Raw genomic sequence first — 15812 nt, 5'->3', positions numbered from 1 at the left:
ATACATCTTCAAAAACGCAATGTCGCCTAAGCTCATTTTTAGGGTGTTTAGGGCTCGGATTGCAGATATGTTGTCCAAGTAGTGGGCTTGTATTTTTTACTTTATGACTTTATTTTGTGTGTGTGTTTCTGTGTGTGTGTGCGTGTGTGCGTGTGTGTGTGTGCGTGTGTGCGTGTGTGCGCGTGTGTGCGTGCGTGCGTGCGTGCGTGCGTGCGTGCGTGCGTGTGTGCTCGTGTGTGCGTGTGTGCGTGCGTGCGTGTGTGTGCGTGCGTGTGTGCGTGTGTGTGTGTGTGTGCGTGTGTGTGTGTGTGTGCGTGTGTGTGTGTGCGTGTGTGTGCAGGGATGGCGGCCTGAAGCGAGGAAAAGTGAAGGACACGTTTAAAGAGGAGCAGCAGAAGCTGTACAGCAAGATCCTGGTGGGAGCGCAGGAGAACCGCAGCCGCTCCTGAGGAACCAGGAACCCGGAACCCCGACTCTCACGTGTGGACGCAGGGAGAGATGGACACAGAGAGAGAGAGAGAGGAAGAGGGGAGGAGAGAAAAAGGAAAAGAAAAACGATTGAAATCCATCTCCATTTTGGGGGAGAATTCAGAATGAGGCACAGCACCACCTAGGGGCCGTCTGCGTCACTGCAGCTGACTTTTACAAGAACAGTGTTTCATGGGCCCCGTCGGTTGTGTTTGTCTGGCAGTAAAGACCACCGACACTCCAGTGTGTGTGTGTGTGTGTGTGTGTGTGTGTGTGTGTGTGCGTGCGCGTGCGCGTGTCACCCACTGACAGCCACTGACTGCTGCATCAGAGACCTGTAACTGCACCTGTGTATTATGTCTGTTACGTTTATAGCTTTTTATGACTTCTGTGTGTGGAAGTTTTTTGTTCTTTGATAATCTCTTTTTATCTTGTTTAGCCGGTCTGATAATCTTTTCTGTTGTTATTCTAGTTAATAATGTTAAGGGTTTTACATGTTTGTGTTGCTGGGAGAACAGACAGATGGCTGTGTGTGTGCTTGTGTGTGGCAGATAGGAGTGCAGAGTGCCTCTGTTCAAACAGCAGAATGGATGGAGACTGATGCATCCACAGCACCATTCCTGGAATCTGACTCGTTATCGGGGTATAGAGGCTCTGCCCGTCCCCGCGGCGGCCACACTGGCTATTTGCTGACGCTGGGCACAGGGCTGTTTGTTCTGGGCAATTCACATGCTGTTTTTTCTCCAATCAGTCTTTGCTCTTTTTCCTGGAAAGAAAAAAAGACTTTGGAAGACAGTCAATCACGCATTATGTACCTCCAGTGTGATGTTATCGGCTCATCACGGCTACTGTCCCCATAGCAGCAGTAGCAACACACACAGACACACACACGCACCCACACACACACACGCGGGCACGGCTACTGTCCCCGCAGCAGCAACATACACACACACACACACACATGCGGGCACGGCTACTGTCCCCACAGCAGCAGCAACACACACACACACACACGGCGCTACTGTCCCGATAGCAGCAGCAGCAGCAACACACACACACACACACACACGTACGCGCACACACACACACACGGGCACGGCTACTGTCCCCATGGCAGCAGGCTCCATCTATGCGTCTGCGTCCCAAAGCGACCGGCGGTCAGCATCTTGGCGGATGCAAGGCGTGGAGGGTCAGAAGAGCAGGAGGCGTGGAGGGTCAGAAGAGCAGGAGGGGGGGGTCCCACTGTTCCGTGTGTTCCTGCTGACCTGCGTCAGGACTCGCCACTGCTTAGCGTCACGCCGTCGCACACTGACAGTCGCTCGTAACACACATACACGTACACACACACACACACACACACATTTCCCATACAGTTTTACGGCTGCCCTGGCCTGCAGCACAGCGCGACATGCCGTGTCTGTGTGTGTGCGTGTGTGAGGAAGCAAAAGTGAATAAACCAGACCTGGCCTGGCCCCCTTCAGGAGCTCCTAAAACTAGACATGCTGGTTCTGGGTGCATGCTTAAGCTCCCACTGACAGAGAGGCAATGAGAGTGTGTGTGTGTGTGTGTGTGTCTATCTGTACTGTGCATGCCTGCGCGTGTCTGTTTTTGTGTGTGTGTGTGCGTCTGTGCATGTATGCGTGTCCAATATGCTTAAGCTCCCACTAACCAAGTCAAACTGGAAATAGTTGTTCTGTGATGACGTCAATTCAGCCAATTCAGATGCAGACAGAAAGTGAAGCGCCACTTCCAGGGGTCCTGAAGGAGACCTGCAGCCCACATCACTTGAGGCACGTCGACACACACACACACGTCACCAGCCACTGCGTCCCCAGACACTCATTGTCCACTACAACAAACCCAACAAGCTACTGCTCGCTCACTGCTGTACACAGGCACCCTGCTGCCAGGGCAGCCAGCCAGGCTGCTGAGGCCTGCTGGGAGATGTAGTCTTCCTCCTTTACCGATTGAGCTGGATGATCAGTAGACTAGACTCTAACAGCTGCTGGTCCCACACTAGTCACACCTGGGCTGTGTGGGGTGTGTGTGTGTGTGTGCGTGCGTGGGTGGGGGGTGTGTGCGTGTGTGTGTGTGCGTGCGTGGGTGGGGTGTGTGGGTGGGGGGTGTGTGCGTGTGTGTGTGTGTGTGTGTGTGCGTGCGTGGGTGGGGGTTTTTGCCGGTCAGCAGGCTGGAGTGGAGGTCCCTGTGAAGTCGGCGCTGCGCCGGCGGAGGGATCCCCTCAGAGAGCCGTCTGAGACGTGGGCCAGACCCGGCCCAGGCCTGGCTGCCTCCCGCGCAGCAGAGCCGTCGAGGCTGCCCTCATCTCGCCTCGTCTCTGCCCGGAGGGCTGGACACTCGAGCGTGGTGATCCCACGCAGCTCAGCTCCTCTACCTCCGTCGTGTTCGCGCCAGACGAGCTTGGGCGCTGCCTGTCTCGTGTATGACGTGCGCCCGCACGCCTGTCTGCGCGTCTGATGAGCGACCCCCTCCACCCACGCACCTGTGACCTCACCTCACCCCACAGGCCCGACGCCATCCTTCTCAGATCAGGACCAACCCAGTGCTTTAATCGTGTGTGTGCGTCCAGTTCAGCTTCATCCAGTACTGTAATCCAACAAAATAAACAGTCAGTTATGTCAAGCTCATTATGTGTATGTGTCTGTGTGTTCCGACTGTTTACTCTAATGTGACACTTTCAGGGAAATATAATCATGGCCAATATCAAGACAGTGATCAATAACAAACATATTTTACATTCAGTGAACTACCATATAAGGAGCTGAGCGAGAGATGAATCCATCCATCAATATAAAGTGATGATGAGATTAGAAATGAATCCAGCCATAAACACAAAGTGACAATGTGATTGAAGTGGCTGGAGCCTAATGCAAATCAGGTCTTCAAGCACGGTACTCTCATAATCTCCTGTGATGGATGTTGGAGGTAGCGGATAACGCCTAAAACCTGCTGGGTAGCCTTGAGACAAGCCTGCAACAGTTGCTGCTCAGTATACACTCTACTATACACACTACAGACCTTTGCCCTCACAGGACTTCACTAAGATGTCCCCCAACTGCGTGCTTCCAGTAGTGTAGGAAACTTCTGACTGAGATGCTGGGTGCAAATGCCTGAGGGGCCCCATGGACTGACGGAGGCCTGCAAAGGGGGGGTGGGTGCTCTTGTGCTGGGCACAAACTGCGGGGGACGCGCCCCTGGGCGACCTGCCGAGGAGCCTGCTGGGCCTTATGGGCAGCGTGCCTCGCAGAGTTCAAGAAAGAAAAAGCAGCATTCAGTCAGGATTATTGTCTTCAGATTGATCCTCTTTGTAGCCATACACACACACACACACAAGTTGCAGGCCAAAAGGAAAGGCAGGCACACGTTGTCCAGCCAAGACTTCCTTTCAGTTAAGTCGGGTTTCCCATTCACTACTGCTCTGTGCTGCCTTCACCAGAGCCTACACAAGCAAACCGCTGAGTCTGAGCCACAAACCCCTCAGTCAGAAAACTATCCTCAAGTCTGGGGAGTGGGCTCTGTTCCCCTGCACATACAGCCACCTAACACATGGGAATGAGTCTGCCGTTCAGTTTGGGTGGTTGATAGCCTAAATTATATTTGGGGATAAAAAGCCAACAATAATGAAGGTATAGAGATAAAATAATTTGGTCTTAATGGTTTCCTTCCCTTTCTACAGTATTTTTGTGGAAACCGAAGGTATTCTTTTCAATGTAAAGAAGGGGAACACAACGAGGGTGTCGATTTGGACACTCACCAGGAAGTTGACCGTTTCCAAGGAATTCTTAAGGGCCAGGAAGTGATTGTGTTAGTGCGGGCTGGAAGTGAATAATGGGGTTTGCAGAAAACAGGATATTTTTAGATTCTAATTGTGGAGTGCAGCGCCCTCACGACAGCGGACCCCACCATTAAGCCTCCTGAATTTGCCCAAATGGCTAATCACACTGACTGATCCGTCTTTCCAGGGACCCCGAACACTGAACTCTGTGCAGAAAAAGCATTGTGCATTTAACACAACTAACTAGGATAACCTTCTAAGAGATCTGTAACATCTAGTGCTGTGGTTTCCCAGTGAGGCTAACTGCTGCGGGGCCCCCAGCCAAAACTGAACGAGCTCTGGGACACAGATAATTTGGTGATCCGTTCAAAATTAGTTGGGTCACTTGCTCTGTTATTACACAAGAGTCTGGTGTATGAAAGTTGTGTTTCTACAGCTTTGACCTCTAGCACGCCTTCTGTGTCTTTGAATTTCCTGGAAAGTAGGCTATGAAATTAAAAAAAAGTAGGACAAGGACGTCTTGCTCACTAAAATATTGAATTTATTAAAAGGTAACGTGGGCTTTGCCTATGCAGAAACGTGCCTGCGTGCTACGACCGTATGCTTGTTTGAGTGTCGTAGCCTGTAACGTTAGCGCTGCATTGACGAGGCGGAGCTCCGGAGGACATGAGGCACAAAACAGCGGCTTCACCTCCTTCGGCGAGCCAGGAACTACTGCAGATGCAAAGGAGCCCGGTTAAGTCTGTTAAGAACCTAAGAGCCTAGTCCAATTATCATGAGGAGACCTGCAGAAATCCTCCCCGCGCGGTGTCGTTGAGCCGACATGGCTGCTTCAGCTACTACGACGATCTGAAGAATCAAGACATTGCTCTGCCTCCTTCAGCGAAAGCCTGAATAGCCTACGACAATTCTTATTGCGGTGTAGCAACACTCACGATGAACGATGCCAATCGATATGAGGAGTCTGTGAACTATGTCCTCAGCGCCAGATAGATAGAGCTATATAATCTTGTCTGTAAGCTGTTTGTAATTTTCAACGCCAACGCGTTTTCTTTGAGGTAGAAGGAGCGCCTGCCTGCTTTATCCCTTTGGACTATTTCTGGAATTTCGATCTTTATCATGGAAAGCTACACCGACATCTTATTGGTGACTGCCAATGTTGGATCTTTATTTGACAATGTAAGTAGCCTCTTTAACCAAACATTTGTTTTTCAGGCGCTTGGTGGTTTAATAAGGTAGGGTTTTTTGTTTCAAACCTAGGCTACTGTAGATTGTGCGTGCGCGTAAATTAGCTTGAAACAAGACACTGTGTTGTAATTTATCTGTCTTTACTAGAATATGACAAAGTAATGTTAACCTATTGAGGTAAAGTTGCAATTTCTACAGGTGATAACGGGCAACTCGATATCGAGGAACTAATTGGTTGTTTCCAGTCTTGACAAACACGTTCTTGGTATGTGAGGTGGTAACTAAGCTACTTTGCCCACTGCTTGAAGCTAATTCAAAATTAAGAGGGGCGTTTACAGATGGCCCCTATTCCTTGAAATGGCTTCTTCGGACTGCGAGCTGAAGAAGTAGAAGTACAGTATTTCGCACACACTTCAAAACATATCTGGGTCCAGAGCCGTAAAATTACAATGTAATGTCGCTTCTTGGCCAGAACATGACTTGGGCGTGTTCTCGTATCCTATTGACAGAAAGTAATTCGCTGGAAACAACTGTATCCAACAGTATTGCAGCGGGCCTATCCCGCGGCCTTGAGTTCTATTTTCCCCCATCCAAAGTGAGCTGTCACGGCCTGATGTGTGAGCTGGGGACGTTGGCTCACCGACTGAACCCGCGGGCGGCTGAGCACCTATCACAGTTTGTGTGTGTATTCAAATCAAACAGGAAATGGCTATGTCACGTTTAAAAGTACTACCGCCAAGTCGAGAAACAAATTCATAACACTACGTTTCTTTGGAGGTGCTTACTCGAGTAACGTGTGTAAGGGAGACTATAAACATCACAATAAAAAAGCAAATAAAAGTGGTTTTAATCTACTTTTTTACTTGTTTGGGTGACATGTTGACCTCCGTAGCCTAGTTATACTGTGGTTATAATAAAAGACGGCATAGTTTCGGGTATCACCTGTCGAACGAACGTAGTTTAAAAGCACCGCACTTTCTTAATAATTGTTTTAAGTGTTATCCATTTAATCTAAATTTAGATAGCACATAGAGGAGCTCGGCTACTCACCGGATTAAGGAATGCCGCTCAGAGAATAGTTTTAGATGTGGATTAATGCTGATGTTATAAGGACATATTCTACAGTAATTCATTGGCACACATGTTTTAGATTAAGTTGATGTAGCCTACTGTTAGTCGCTTTGGACAAAAACATCTGCCAAATTCCATAACCATAACAGCAACCATAGATAAAAGCTGTGACTTCCAACGCCCATCACAGCGAGTGACCCCGAGCTTTCAGCGACTGTGGCTTTGCTGCAGGACAGGTCCAGTAGCGGGGAGCTGGATGGGATCCAGCACTGGGCAGCAGGGAGAAGTCCAGTAGAGGGTTAGCCTACCTACCGCAGGGCTCCGTTTGGGGGCTGCAGCGGCAGGATGTTTGTTCTGTCTTAGAACAGCATAGGAACCCAGGTGAGGCTGATGCTTGACCAGGTCGGGTTCCGTGTTGGTGAGGACCTGCCGGGTCCACTCCTCTGTAGGAGTGTCCTCCAGCCAGGAGTCTGTGCGTAGCGGTCCTCACTTAATCACGTCCCCACCACCCCCTTCCGACCCTCACATCGGCCTGCGGTCCTCGGGTCAGGCTGGGGGGCGAAGATGGGGACCCGTCCCAAATGGCATCAGTCTCAGGCAGGTACGGGTCAGGTTCTGGCCCGACTCAAACGTCTGGCCCGGAGCTGCGCCAAATCAGAGTCGTCGCCGGGCCAAAACCTGTCGCCCGCCGCTTGTCAGAGTGTGTCGGCATGGCGTGGGCCCTCGAGGAAAAATAGTCAAAACACACACACACACACACACACAGGTTTTAGGAGTCCAAACACACACACAGGTTTTAGGAGTCCAAACACACACACAGGTTTTAGGAGTCTTGAAGCACTTCGGTTTTTATTTTTCCTTTTTGATTTCCCTTTTGATTTTATTTATGCAAAGCACCGTTGATATGCATCTGTGTATGAAATGTTTCATGTCCGTAAACATGCCATGCTTCACCTGCATTAGCCTAAGCGATGACATGAAGAAGTGCATCTAATGTTTCCATTGGCAGGAAGAATGGGGTTGATTCAGAAGACGTTTACTGAAATAGTTTGCTTTGTGCAAGAGCATGACTGTCCGTCACACTGTGAAGTTGTGACACTGTGTGCCTTCTAGTCATATGCAGTTGTAGGCTATATCATCTGTGGTTAGGGTGGCAAACTGCGTGATTGTAATTGTTTAAGAAGCAGGTGGTTCTTGAAGCTGAGGGTTGGGAAAGTTCTGCTGTGTTGTTTTTGAACTTAAGCCCGGCCTGGGCTCCCGGTCTATTGTGCGCGAGAAGGGTTGGGGGAGGGGGGAGGGGGGGGTGGTGGGGGAGGGGGGAGGTGCCGGCACTCATGGAAATTTGGCCGAGGACCACGTTTCCCCTGGCCATATTTGGCACTAGTTGAAAACATGTCAGCTCCCATTGTGGCTGGAGGATGGGGGATGCCTGTAAACAGATCTTATCTGGCTCTGACGGCTCTCAGGATCCTATTTTTACTACGCTTGTCTCATCTGTCCAAACACTCACTCACAAACACACACACACACACACACACACAGGGACACTGGGGTGGGGGTGGACATATATGTCCTCAGTCTTTTTTTACTTGGTGATTTTATTTTACTTTACCAGATGTGGACAAAGCCTGAAGTAGAAGGTCCTGACACTGCTCCAGATGTCCAGCAGGCCCTAGGGCTGTGTGTGGGGGTGTTGGGGTAGTGGAGTCCTGGGGGGGGGGATGGAGTTCTAAAGGGTGATGACATTGGACAGTGACCACTCAGTCTAACAACAGATTTATCATCCAGTGACTGACTTGTCGGCCTGATTTGGACTGCACGCACACACACACACACACACACACACACACACACACACACACACACACAGACACGTCATACATGTCATACATATGCACACACGCATACATTTCACTATCCGAAACACACTGTGCCTGCAAGACTGTGGCCCTTTGACTATGACATACTTGGTGTAACACACACACACACACACACTTACATGCACACACACACAGACACACCATGGCTTATGGTGAAACACTGTATGGCTTACTAGCATGAGCTAGGCTATGACTAACTGCTTGTCATTTCCAGTGTTGAGAGACACTCCACCTATAGGAAGCATGAGTCGTACCTCCCCACACACACGTTCTCAAACACACATCTACGCACGCACACACACACACACACACACACACACACACACACACACACACACACACACACGCACACGCGCGCGCGGCAGTGATGCCAAACCTGTCGTACGGTTTCATCCTCCAGCAGCTCTTCTTCCTGTACTGCCCATCTCAGGTATGCAGCTTGGAGGCGGAAGGGCCGATGAGGAAGAAGTGGTGTGTGTGTGTGTGTGTGTGTGTGTGTGTGTGTGTGTGGAGGAGGTTTTTTTCCTTTAAGAAGCCATCTTCCTGCTGATGGAGACCCCCTCCCCCCTGGGTCACGTGTGTGTGTGTGTGTGTGTGTGTGTGTGTGTGTGTGTGCGCGCACGCGTGCGTAGCGTCTCTGCTCTCTTTTTATGGGCAGGATCTGATGGTAGACTGCGTGTGTGTGTGTGAGAGGCCATGTGTGGAGTGGAGGACAGGCCCATACTAGACCATCTCTTCCCCCCTGTTGCCTACCGCACCTGTGGAGCGTGAAAGCCATGATCCCCCAGACACACACACACACACACACACACTGCTAATGCTGCACCACGTCACGGAAAAACCTGTATGCTCTAGGTCAGTGTGTAAAACATCACGCAGAGATCTGAGTAGGAGGGAGGGGTGTGTGTGTGTGTGAGATGGATGTTTAAGTAGCACACTGTGTAGTGTATACAGTGGACGCTGTGCAACGTTATCCTCTCAAATGAAAGATTTATCACCCATGATTATTTGCTGCAAGCGCTGCATGCCTTTTTAGAGTCCTGGCCATTTTCAGCAAAGTCCCATGGCTAGCATAAGCACAGCACACTTCAGCCCAAGTGGTGTGTGTGTGTGTGTGTGTGTGTGTGGGAGGCTTGTGGTTGTTTGGGAGTGTCAGATCAGTCCTCACAAACCAAGCCACAGTAGGATCACCAGCGCTTTCTTTCAAATAGTACGTTCCTGTTCATTATTTCAGGTTTAGTATACTGATTTGCTAGTACGTTCCTGTTCATTATTTCAGGTTTAGTATACTGATTTGCTAGTACATTCCTGTTCATTATGTCAGGTTTAGTATACTGATTTGCTAGTACATTCCTGTTCATTATTTCAGGTTTAGTATACTGATTTGCTAGTACATTCCTGTTCATTATTTCAGGTTTAGTATACTGATTTGCTAGTACGTTCCTGTTCATTATGTCAGGTTTAGTATACTGATTTGCTAGTACGTTCCTGTTCATTATGTCAGGTTTAGTATACTGATTTGAGAGCCTCCCCGCAGGCTGTCCAAGGCCGGTTTTCTGCTTTCCTACATCTGAACCTGGAGGTTAAAGGGATAGATAGATAGATAGATAGATAGATAGATACTTTATTGATCCTCAAGGGATGCAGGATCGGCTGTTTTATGCAACCAACCAGACACATTAAATCTGCTGTAGGACTCTAAAAGTAGAAGAAAACTGTAGTAGCATCCAGCTTTCACGGAAATTGTTATCTTTATTTTTTTGAGAAAGTGTGTGAGGGAGAATGTGTGAGCATAACCGTGGGAGAGAGAGAATGTGTGTGTGTTTGGCACTGTTTGTATCTGGACTGAGGTTTTGCAGGAAAATATAGTGTCTGTTGGCCTACATATTTGACTGGACTGCAATTCTGTAGAGTCCTTGTGTTGTGGCCATTCTATGATGTGCTCTAGTTCTTAGTGCCAGACGAGCCGCCTCTCTCGTGAGGGACGACCCAGACCTATATAAAGCTCTGGCACACTTTTGGCCACATGTAACCGCCCGTCCTGCATATGGAATGTAGTGTGTGTGCTCTCCACAGTCTCCATTTGTAAAGCTCCAAGGGCGGCGTCCCAGTGCCGCATGAGGGCACGCCGAGAGAAGCCACAGGGAAGCATCTGGTCCAGCGTGCAGGCAGGAGAAGTCTTAGCCGACGGACTGAGCTAAGGATCATGGGCTCGAGTCTGAGCTGTGTCATGCCGTGCCAACACCCCACCCCTCACCACTACCACCCTCCCCATGAGGAGAAACTGTGGCTGGGGAGGGGAGGTGAGGTGAGGTGGACCCCTGTGAGGGAAAAACTGGGGAGGTGAGGAGGCCAGCCCCCGGTTGCAGGAGAGGAGTGCTCCACTCCACTCCATCCCAGCCCCATTCAGGCTTGATTCAGTTAGCCTGAGGAGAGGAGACTCTAGGCTAATGTCTGACGTCTGCTCCCGTTTAAACTGTTGTTTTGTGCGTTGTGTAATGAAATTTATTTTGACTGCGTATGAATCGTAGCTGTGTTTGGAGGAGTTATTTTTGGACGCGGCTCTCTGTGGCCTTTTGTTACAGCCTTCAGGAGCTCCTCGGTTCTACGTTTAGGATAGAACCAACTTGTTCTCTTTTCTCGCTGTTAGACCCAGTGCTCGACCTCCTCTCTTTCAGTTAGAACTTAGAACCAGCACACGTTCTCTTCAGGTTCTGTTAGAACCATCACATTCTCTCCTCTTTTGGACAGACTGAGCAGATGTTCTCTTCTCTTCCTCATAGAATCAGTTGATGTTTTCTAATTAGAACCATCACATGTTCTCTTCTGTTAGAACCAGTCCATATTCTCCTCTTCTGTTAGAACCAGTCCATGTTCTCCTCTGCTACTGAAGGATCTTTTCTGTGTGTGACCCTGAGACTACTCCCTTCCTCTCCCTCTGTGGATGAGCTGCTAGGCTCCCAGACGCCTCCTGATGCGCACACACACACACACACACACACACACACACACCTCGCTGAAGTCATCAGACCTCCTGGTGCACACACACACACACACACACCCTCGCTGAAGTCATCAGACCTCCTGGTGCACACACACACACACACACACACACACACACCTCGCTGAAGTCATCAGACCTCCTGGTGCACACACACACACTGAAGTCGTCAGACCTCATACTGATGCTAATCTGTTTGTACCCTCATTTTTTTCACTCATCAGTGCACGATCACTTGTAAACCAGTGTACACACACACACACACACACACACACAGAGCATGCCGAGGCCACTTGAAGGCTATGGAGTTCAGTCTAGACATAAGATTGACAGCCGTAAGGGCGCTCCCTCATGTGCTGTTCCCTGCAGGTGCTCAGCAACACCTCAGATGCCTCTCAGCACGGAGGCAAGGGGGTGAGACATCAGTCAGAAGTGACCAGAGCCCTTCTCCCTCTCCACCCTGAGCCCTTCTCCCTCTCCACCCTTCTCCCTCTCCACCCTGAGCCTCTCTCCCTCTCCACCCTGAGCCTCTCTCCCTCTCCACCCTGAGCCCTTCTCCCTCTCCACCCTGAGTCCACCCTGAGCCCTTCTCCCTCTCCACCCTGAGCCCTTCTCCCTCTCCACCCTGAGCCCTTCTCCCTCTCCACCCTGAGCCCCCCCCCCCCCCCCTCTCTCTCTCTCTCTCTCTCTCTCTCTCTCTCTCTCTCTCTCTCTCTCTCTCTCTCTCTCTCTCTCTCTCTCTCTCTCTCTCTCTCTCTCTCTCTCTGTCCCTGTGAGAGGGGGAGTGGAGCTACTGCTTGAGCTTTATGTAAACAGCAACAGAAATAGCATCTGCAGGCAGGGGTGCAGCCCTAGAGCGCAGAGCAGAGCTGTCCCACAGAACATGGCTATGGCCAGAGCAGAGCAGAGCTGTCCCACAGAACATGGCTATGGCCAGCGCATATTTATGACCCGGAGTGGTGACCACGGCAGCCCACCCCCACCTCCATGACCAGCCTCAGCCCTTTGTCTCTGGGTGATATGGGAAAGCTGTGTGTCTTTGTCACGGCTTCCTCTGCAGAGCAAGTCTGGGCCTGGTACCTCATTTAGCACACACTAAAACCCTTACACACACACACACACACACACACACACACACACACACACACAAACACACACACACGGCGCGAGCGCTTAGAGAATCATGCGCACAAATTCATGTGCAATCTCATACATGGAGACAAACTCAGATGCATACCCATCCAGACACACACTGACATACACACACGCGCGCTTAGAGAATCATGCGCACAAATTCATGTGCAATCTCATACGTGGAGACAAACTCAGATGCATACCCATCCAGACACACACACACACACACACACACACACACACACACACACACACACACACACTCAGTGTTATGCCATGGCCCATTGAGCATCTGAGCCACAGAGAATTCAGTCCCGTCTTTCCCAGGGTGGATATTGGGTAACCATGCAAAGGAGTGCTCAGCTGTCCCCCGTCCCCCATGCGTGGGGGGAAACGGACCTTGGTGTAAGTGGTTCCCGCGCCACTGCTGTGCTTTGGCCATTAGAAGACGGAGAGGACATTCGTCACACTGACCTCAGGCGGTGAAAGAAGTGTTAGCACGTTTATCTGAAGGCTGAGGTCGGCGCTCGGCAGCGTCAGTTTGTCTTCCTGCCGTTTGAGGAGCCACTTTGCTCTCGACATCCTGCAGATAACAGAACAGTCAGAGCAGGGTGCTCTTCAGGAGGACAACACACACACACACACACACACACACACACACACACACACACCAAAGGTCATATTTTACACTCCTGGACACTGAGCGGTGGACATAAGCATGGTGGCATAGCACTGGCCATAGATGGTCAAAACACATGAACATTGCATGGTATTATAATAGTACAATCATAAACCATTAATATTAATGGCAAAGTCAAGTCAAGTCAGGTTTTATTGATATAGCCCATTTCATACACAGAACGGTAGCCCAATGTGCTTCACATAGTCATAACAATCACATAAAAAAAGCAAAATAAATAATTACAAGACAAAATTAAAAAAAACAGCACAGATAAAAACATGATAGTAATCATAACCCATTGATATCAGTAGTATAGTACTAATCATGACCAATTAATGATAGTGGTCAGATGATATTGGTCATCATAACCTGAATGTTAGCCTATGTGTCATAGTGTTGGTGCTAAGTAACACACTCTTTTGTAAATAGTCCACAGTAGTAGACCTGTTTACTTTATGGTTGGTTCACCTGGTGTTACCCTGCCGTTAACCGTGTGTAGGAGCCGTGTGTGTGAGCTGATTGTGTAGACGTGTGTGTAGCTGTGTTTGTGAGCCATGTGTGTTAACTGTGTGTCGTAGCCGTGTGTGTGAGCTGTTTGTGTAGCCGTGTGTGCAGCTATGTGTGTAGCCGTGTGTGTTAGCTGTGTGTGCAGCTGTGTGTGTAGCCGTGTGTGTGTTATCTGTGTGTGTGAGCCTGCGATGGGCAGCGTGGTGTAAAAGTGTGTGTGACATGGCTCAGGTGAGCGGCGTTTATCCCCACTCTCACCCCTCATGCCTTTTACATGAGCCTGGCACATACTCCTGCATTATTTAGCATGCCCTCAAAGCGGCCTCCACCAGACACACACACACACACACACATACACATATGTACACACACACACACATTCAGACAAGCTTGCACACAGACACCCACTGACACACACACATATGTACACACACACATTCAGACAAGCTTGCACACAGACACACACACACACACACACACACATGTACACACACATTCAGACAAGCTTGCACACACAGACACCCACTGACACACACACACACATATATGTACAGACACACACACACATTCAGACAAGCTTGCACACACAGACACCCACTGCCACACACACATATGTACACACACACACACACACACACACATTCAGACAAGCTTGCACACAGACACTGACACACACACACAGACACATACATACTCAAACTCACTCACACACAAACCACACACATGGACACACTGCTATCAGTCTGAATGTGGGGAAACCGATACGCATGTGTCACTTGACCAGGTCTCTGATGATGAAAGAAGCTCTTGGCCTGCCGGGTGCAGGGGGTGATATTCTGTTAGCACTGGCGTTACGTTTTCGTCAGCGGGAAAGCCGAGCCGTCGTGCTAGAGTCCACTTCCTGCTGTGGTGATGGGTGTGAGTTCTGTTGGTCAGGCCGTTCCTCGTACGACTACACTGCAGGAAAGGAATTTCGAAGTAAAGGTTCCAATCTCCTCTATCATCTCGATCTGTAACCGTCCACGGCCACGTTCCTTTACACCCCGTTGCCAGGGGAATTCGGCAGGCAGGCGATGCGTTGGCCAACCCAGTCGAACAGGAAACAGTAGCAGTAGACCCGACGGCCCACACTGCAGCGTAGTCACAAGGAGTCGTGCACACCCAGGAGACAGCCTGCCCCACACATACGAGTGCTTTTTTGTTTTTTTAAAGTGGAATTAGCCGGAATCCCGACGTAAAACCGGAGTATAGACGATCATTACACTTCCAGAAATGGACATCGTCATATTTACAGTTTAGGCCGACGTTTCAGTAGCCTATTCATCAGCTTTTGGGGACCTGCTCAAGATTACTATGCGGCTTGTGGTGTTGCAGTATTAGACCTGAATATGTCAAATAAATAGTGTACAAGTCATTTGTTTTTAGGAGCTTTCATAACAGGCCAATCATCTGGACAGGAAACTGCTAATGCTTCAGCAACAAAACGCCAACATAACTGCCTCTCTCCTACTGCACGTTTGCCTTCCTCAGGGCAAACAAGAGGAAAAGTAAATGATAAATACCACACGAAGAGTCAATATTGTGAAAGCTGTGTGGGATATGGGGTATTACAGTAAACTGTGACACACGCACACACACACACACACACACACAGAATTGGATGGAGGCATCATAGCAGAGTACACTTTAGGGCTGGGCACATGACACATTTAAACTAATATCAATACTGGTATGGGAACGTGCCCTCCCTAGCTAAAATGACCCCACCCCATCCTGTATGTTGTCTGCTATGTGCACTATAGGGTCTCTGCGTTTTCCCCACCTGACTTGTGTGAGTGTGTTTGTGTACGTATGGGGTCTGTGTTTTCAGACCAGCCCCCTTCAGTGTTTCCCGTGTCCAGGAGGATGCTGGGTAATGTGTCTGTGTGGTGGCGTGGGCCCAAGGCCTCTTCCTGCAGGCAGAGGATTCTGGGTAATGTGGGCCCAGCCAAAGCCTTCTCTTCCTGCAGGCAGAGGATTCTGGGTAATGTGTCTGTGTGGTGGCGTGGGCCCAAGGCCTCTTCCTGCAGGCAGAGGATTCTGGGTAAG

General features: G+C 49.7%; 2 protein-coding genes across 5 annotated transcripts in view; both read left to right on the top strand.

Annotated features, from left to right (window-relative positions):
• The window catches only part of LOC121715035 (glycerol-3-phosphate acyltransferase 4-like), a 49548-nt gene extending 35229 nt beyond the window's left edge, over positions 1 to 14319 (top strand). The window contains exons 13-14 of one of the 4 annotated variants that reach the window (XR_006033513.1): positions 341 to 2280; positions 14279 to 14319. Coding sequence is in view for 1 of the 4 variants with exons in the window: in XM_042100331.1 (XP_041956265.1) it covers positions 341 to 449 (109 nt within the window). In the remaining 3 variants the exon portion in view is untranslated. Of the gene's footprint in view, positions 1 to 340; positions 2541 to 9188; positions 9216 to 12746; positions 12765 to 14278 lie in introns of those variants that run through there. The other 3 variants (XR_006033514.1, XR_006033512.1, XM_042100331.1) reach the window with 3 other exon arrangements.
• Positions 4802 to 15812, top strand: part of LOC121715039 (inositol polyphosphate-5-phosphatase A-like) — a 42746-nt gene continuing 31735 nt past the window's right edge. Inside the window, 1 exon segment of the mRNA XM_042100337.1 lies at positions 4802 to 5440. Coding sequence (XP_041956271.1) covers positions 5381 to 5440 — 60 coding nt within the window. The 5' untranslated portion in view covers positions 4802 to 5380.

Source organism: Alosa sapidissima, chromosome 8 (assembly GCF_018492685.1).
Source record: "Alosa sapidissima isolate fAloSap1 chromosome 8, fAloSap1.pri, whole genome shotgun sequence".
NCBI classification, from domain to species: domain Eukaryota; kingdom Metazoa; phylum Chordata; class Actinopteri; order Clupeiformes; family Clupeidae; genus Alosa; species Alosa sapidissima.
This window is presented reverse-complemented; position numbering and strand designations above follow the sequence as displayed.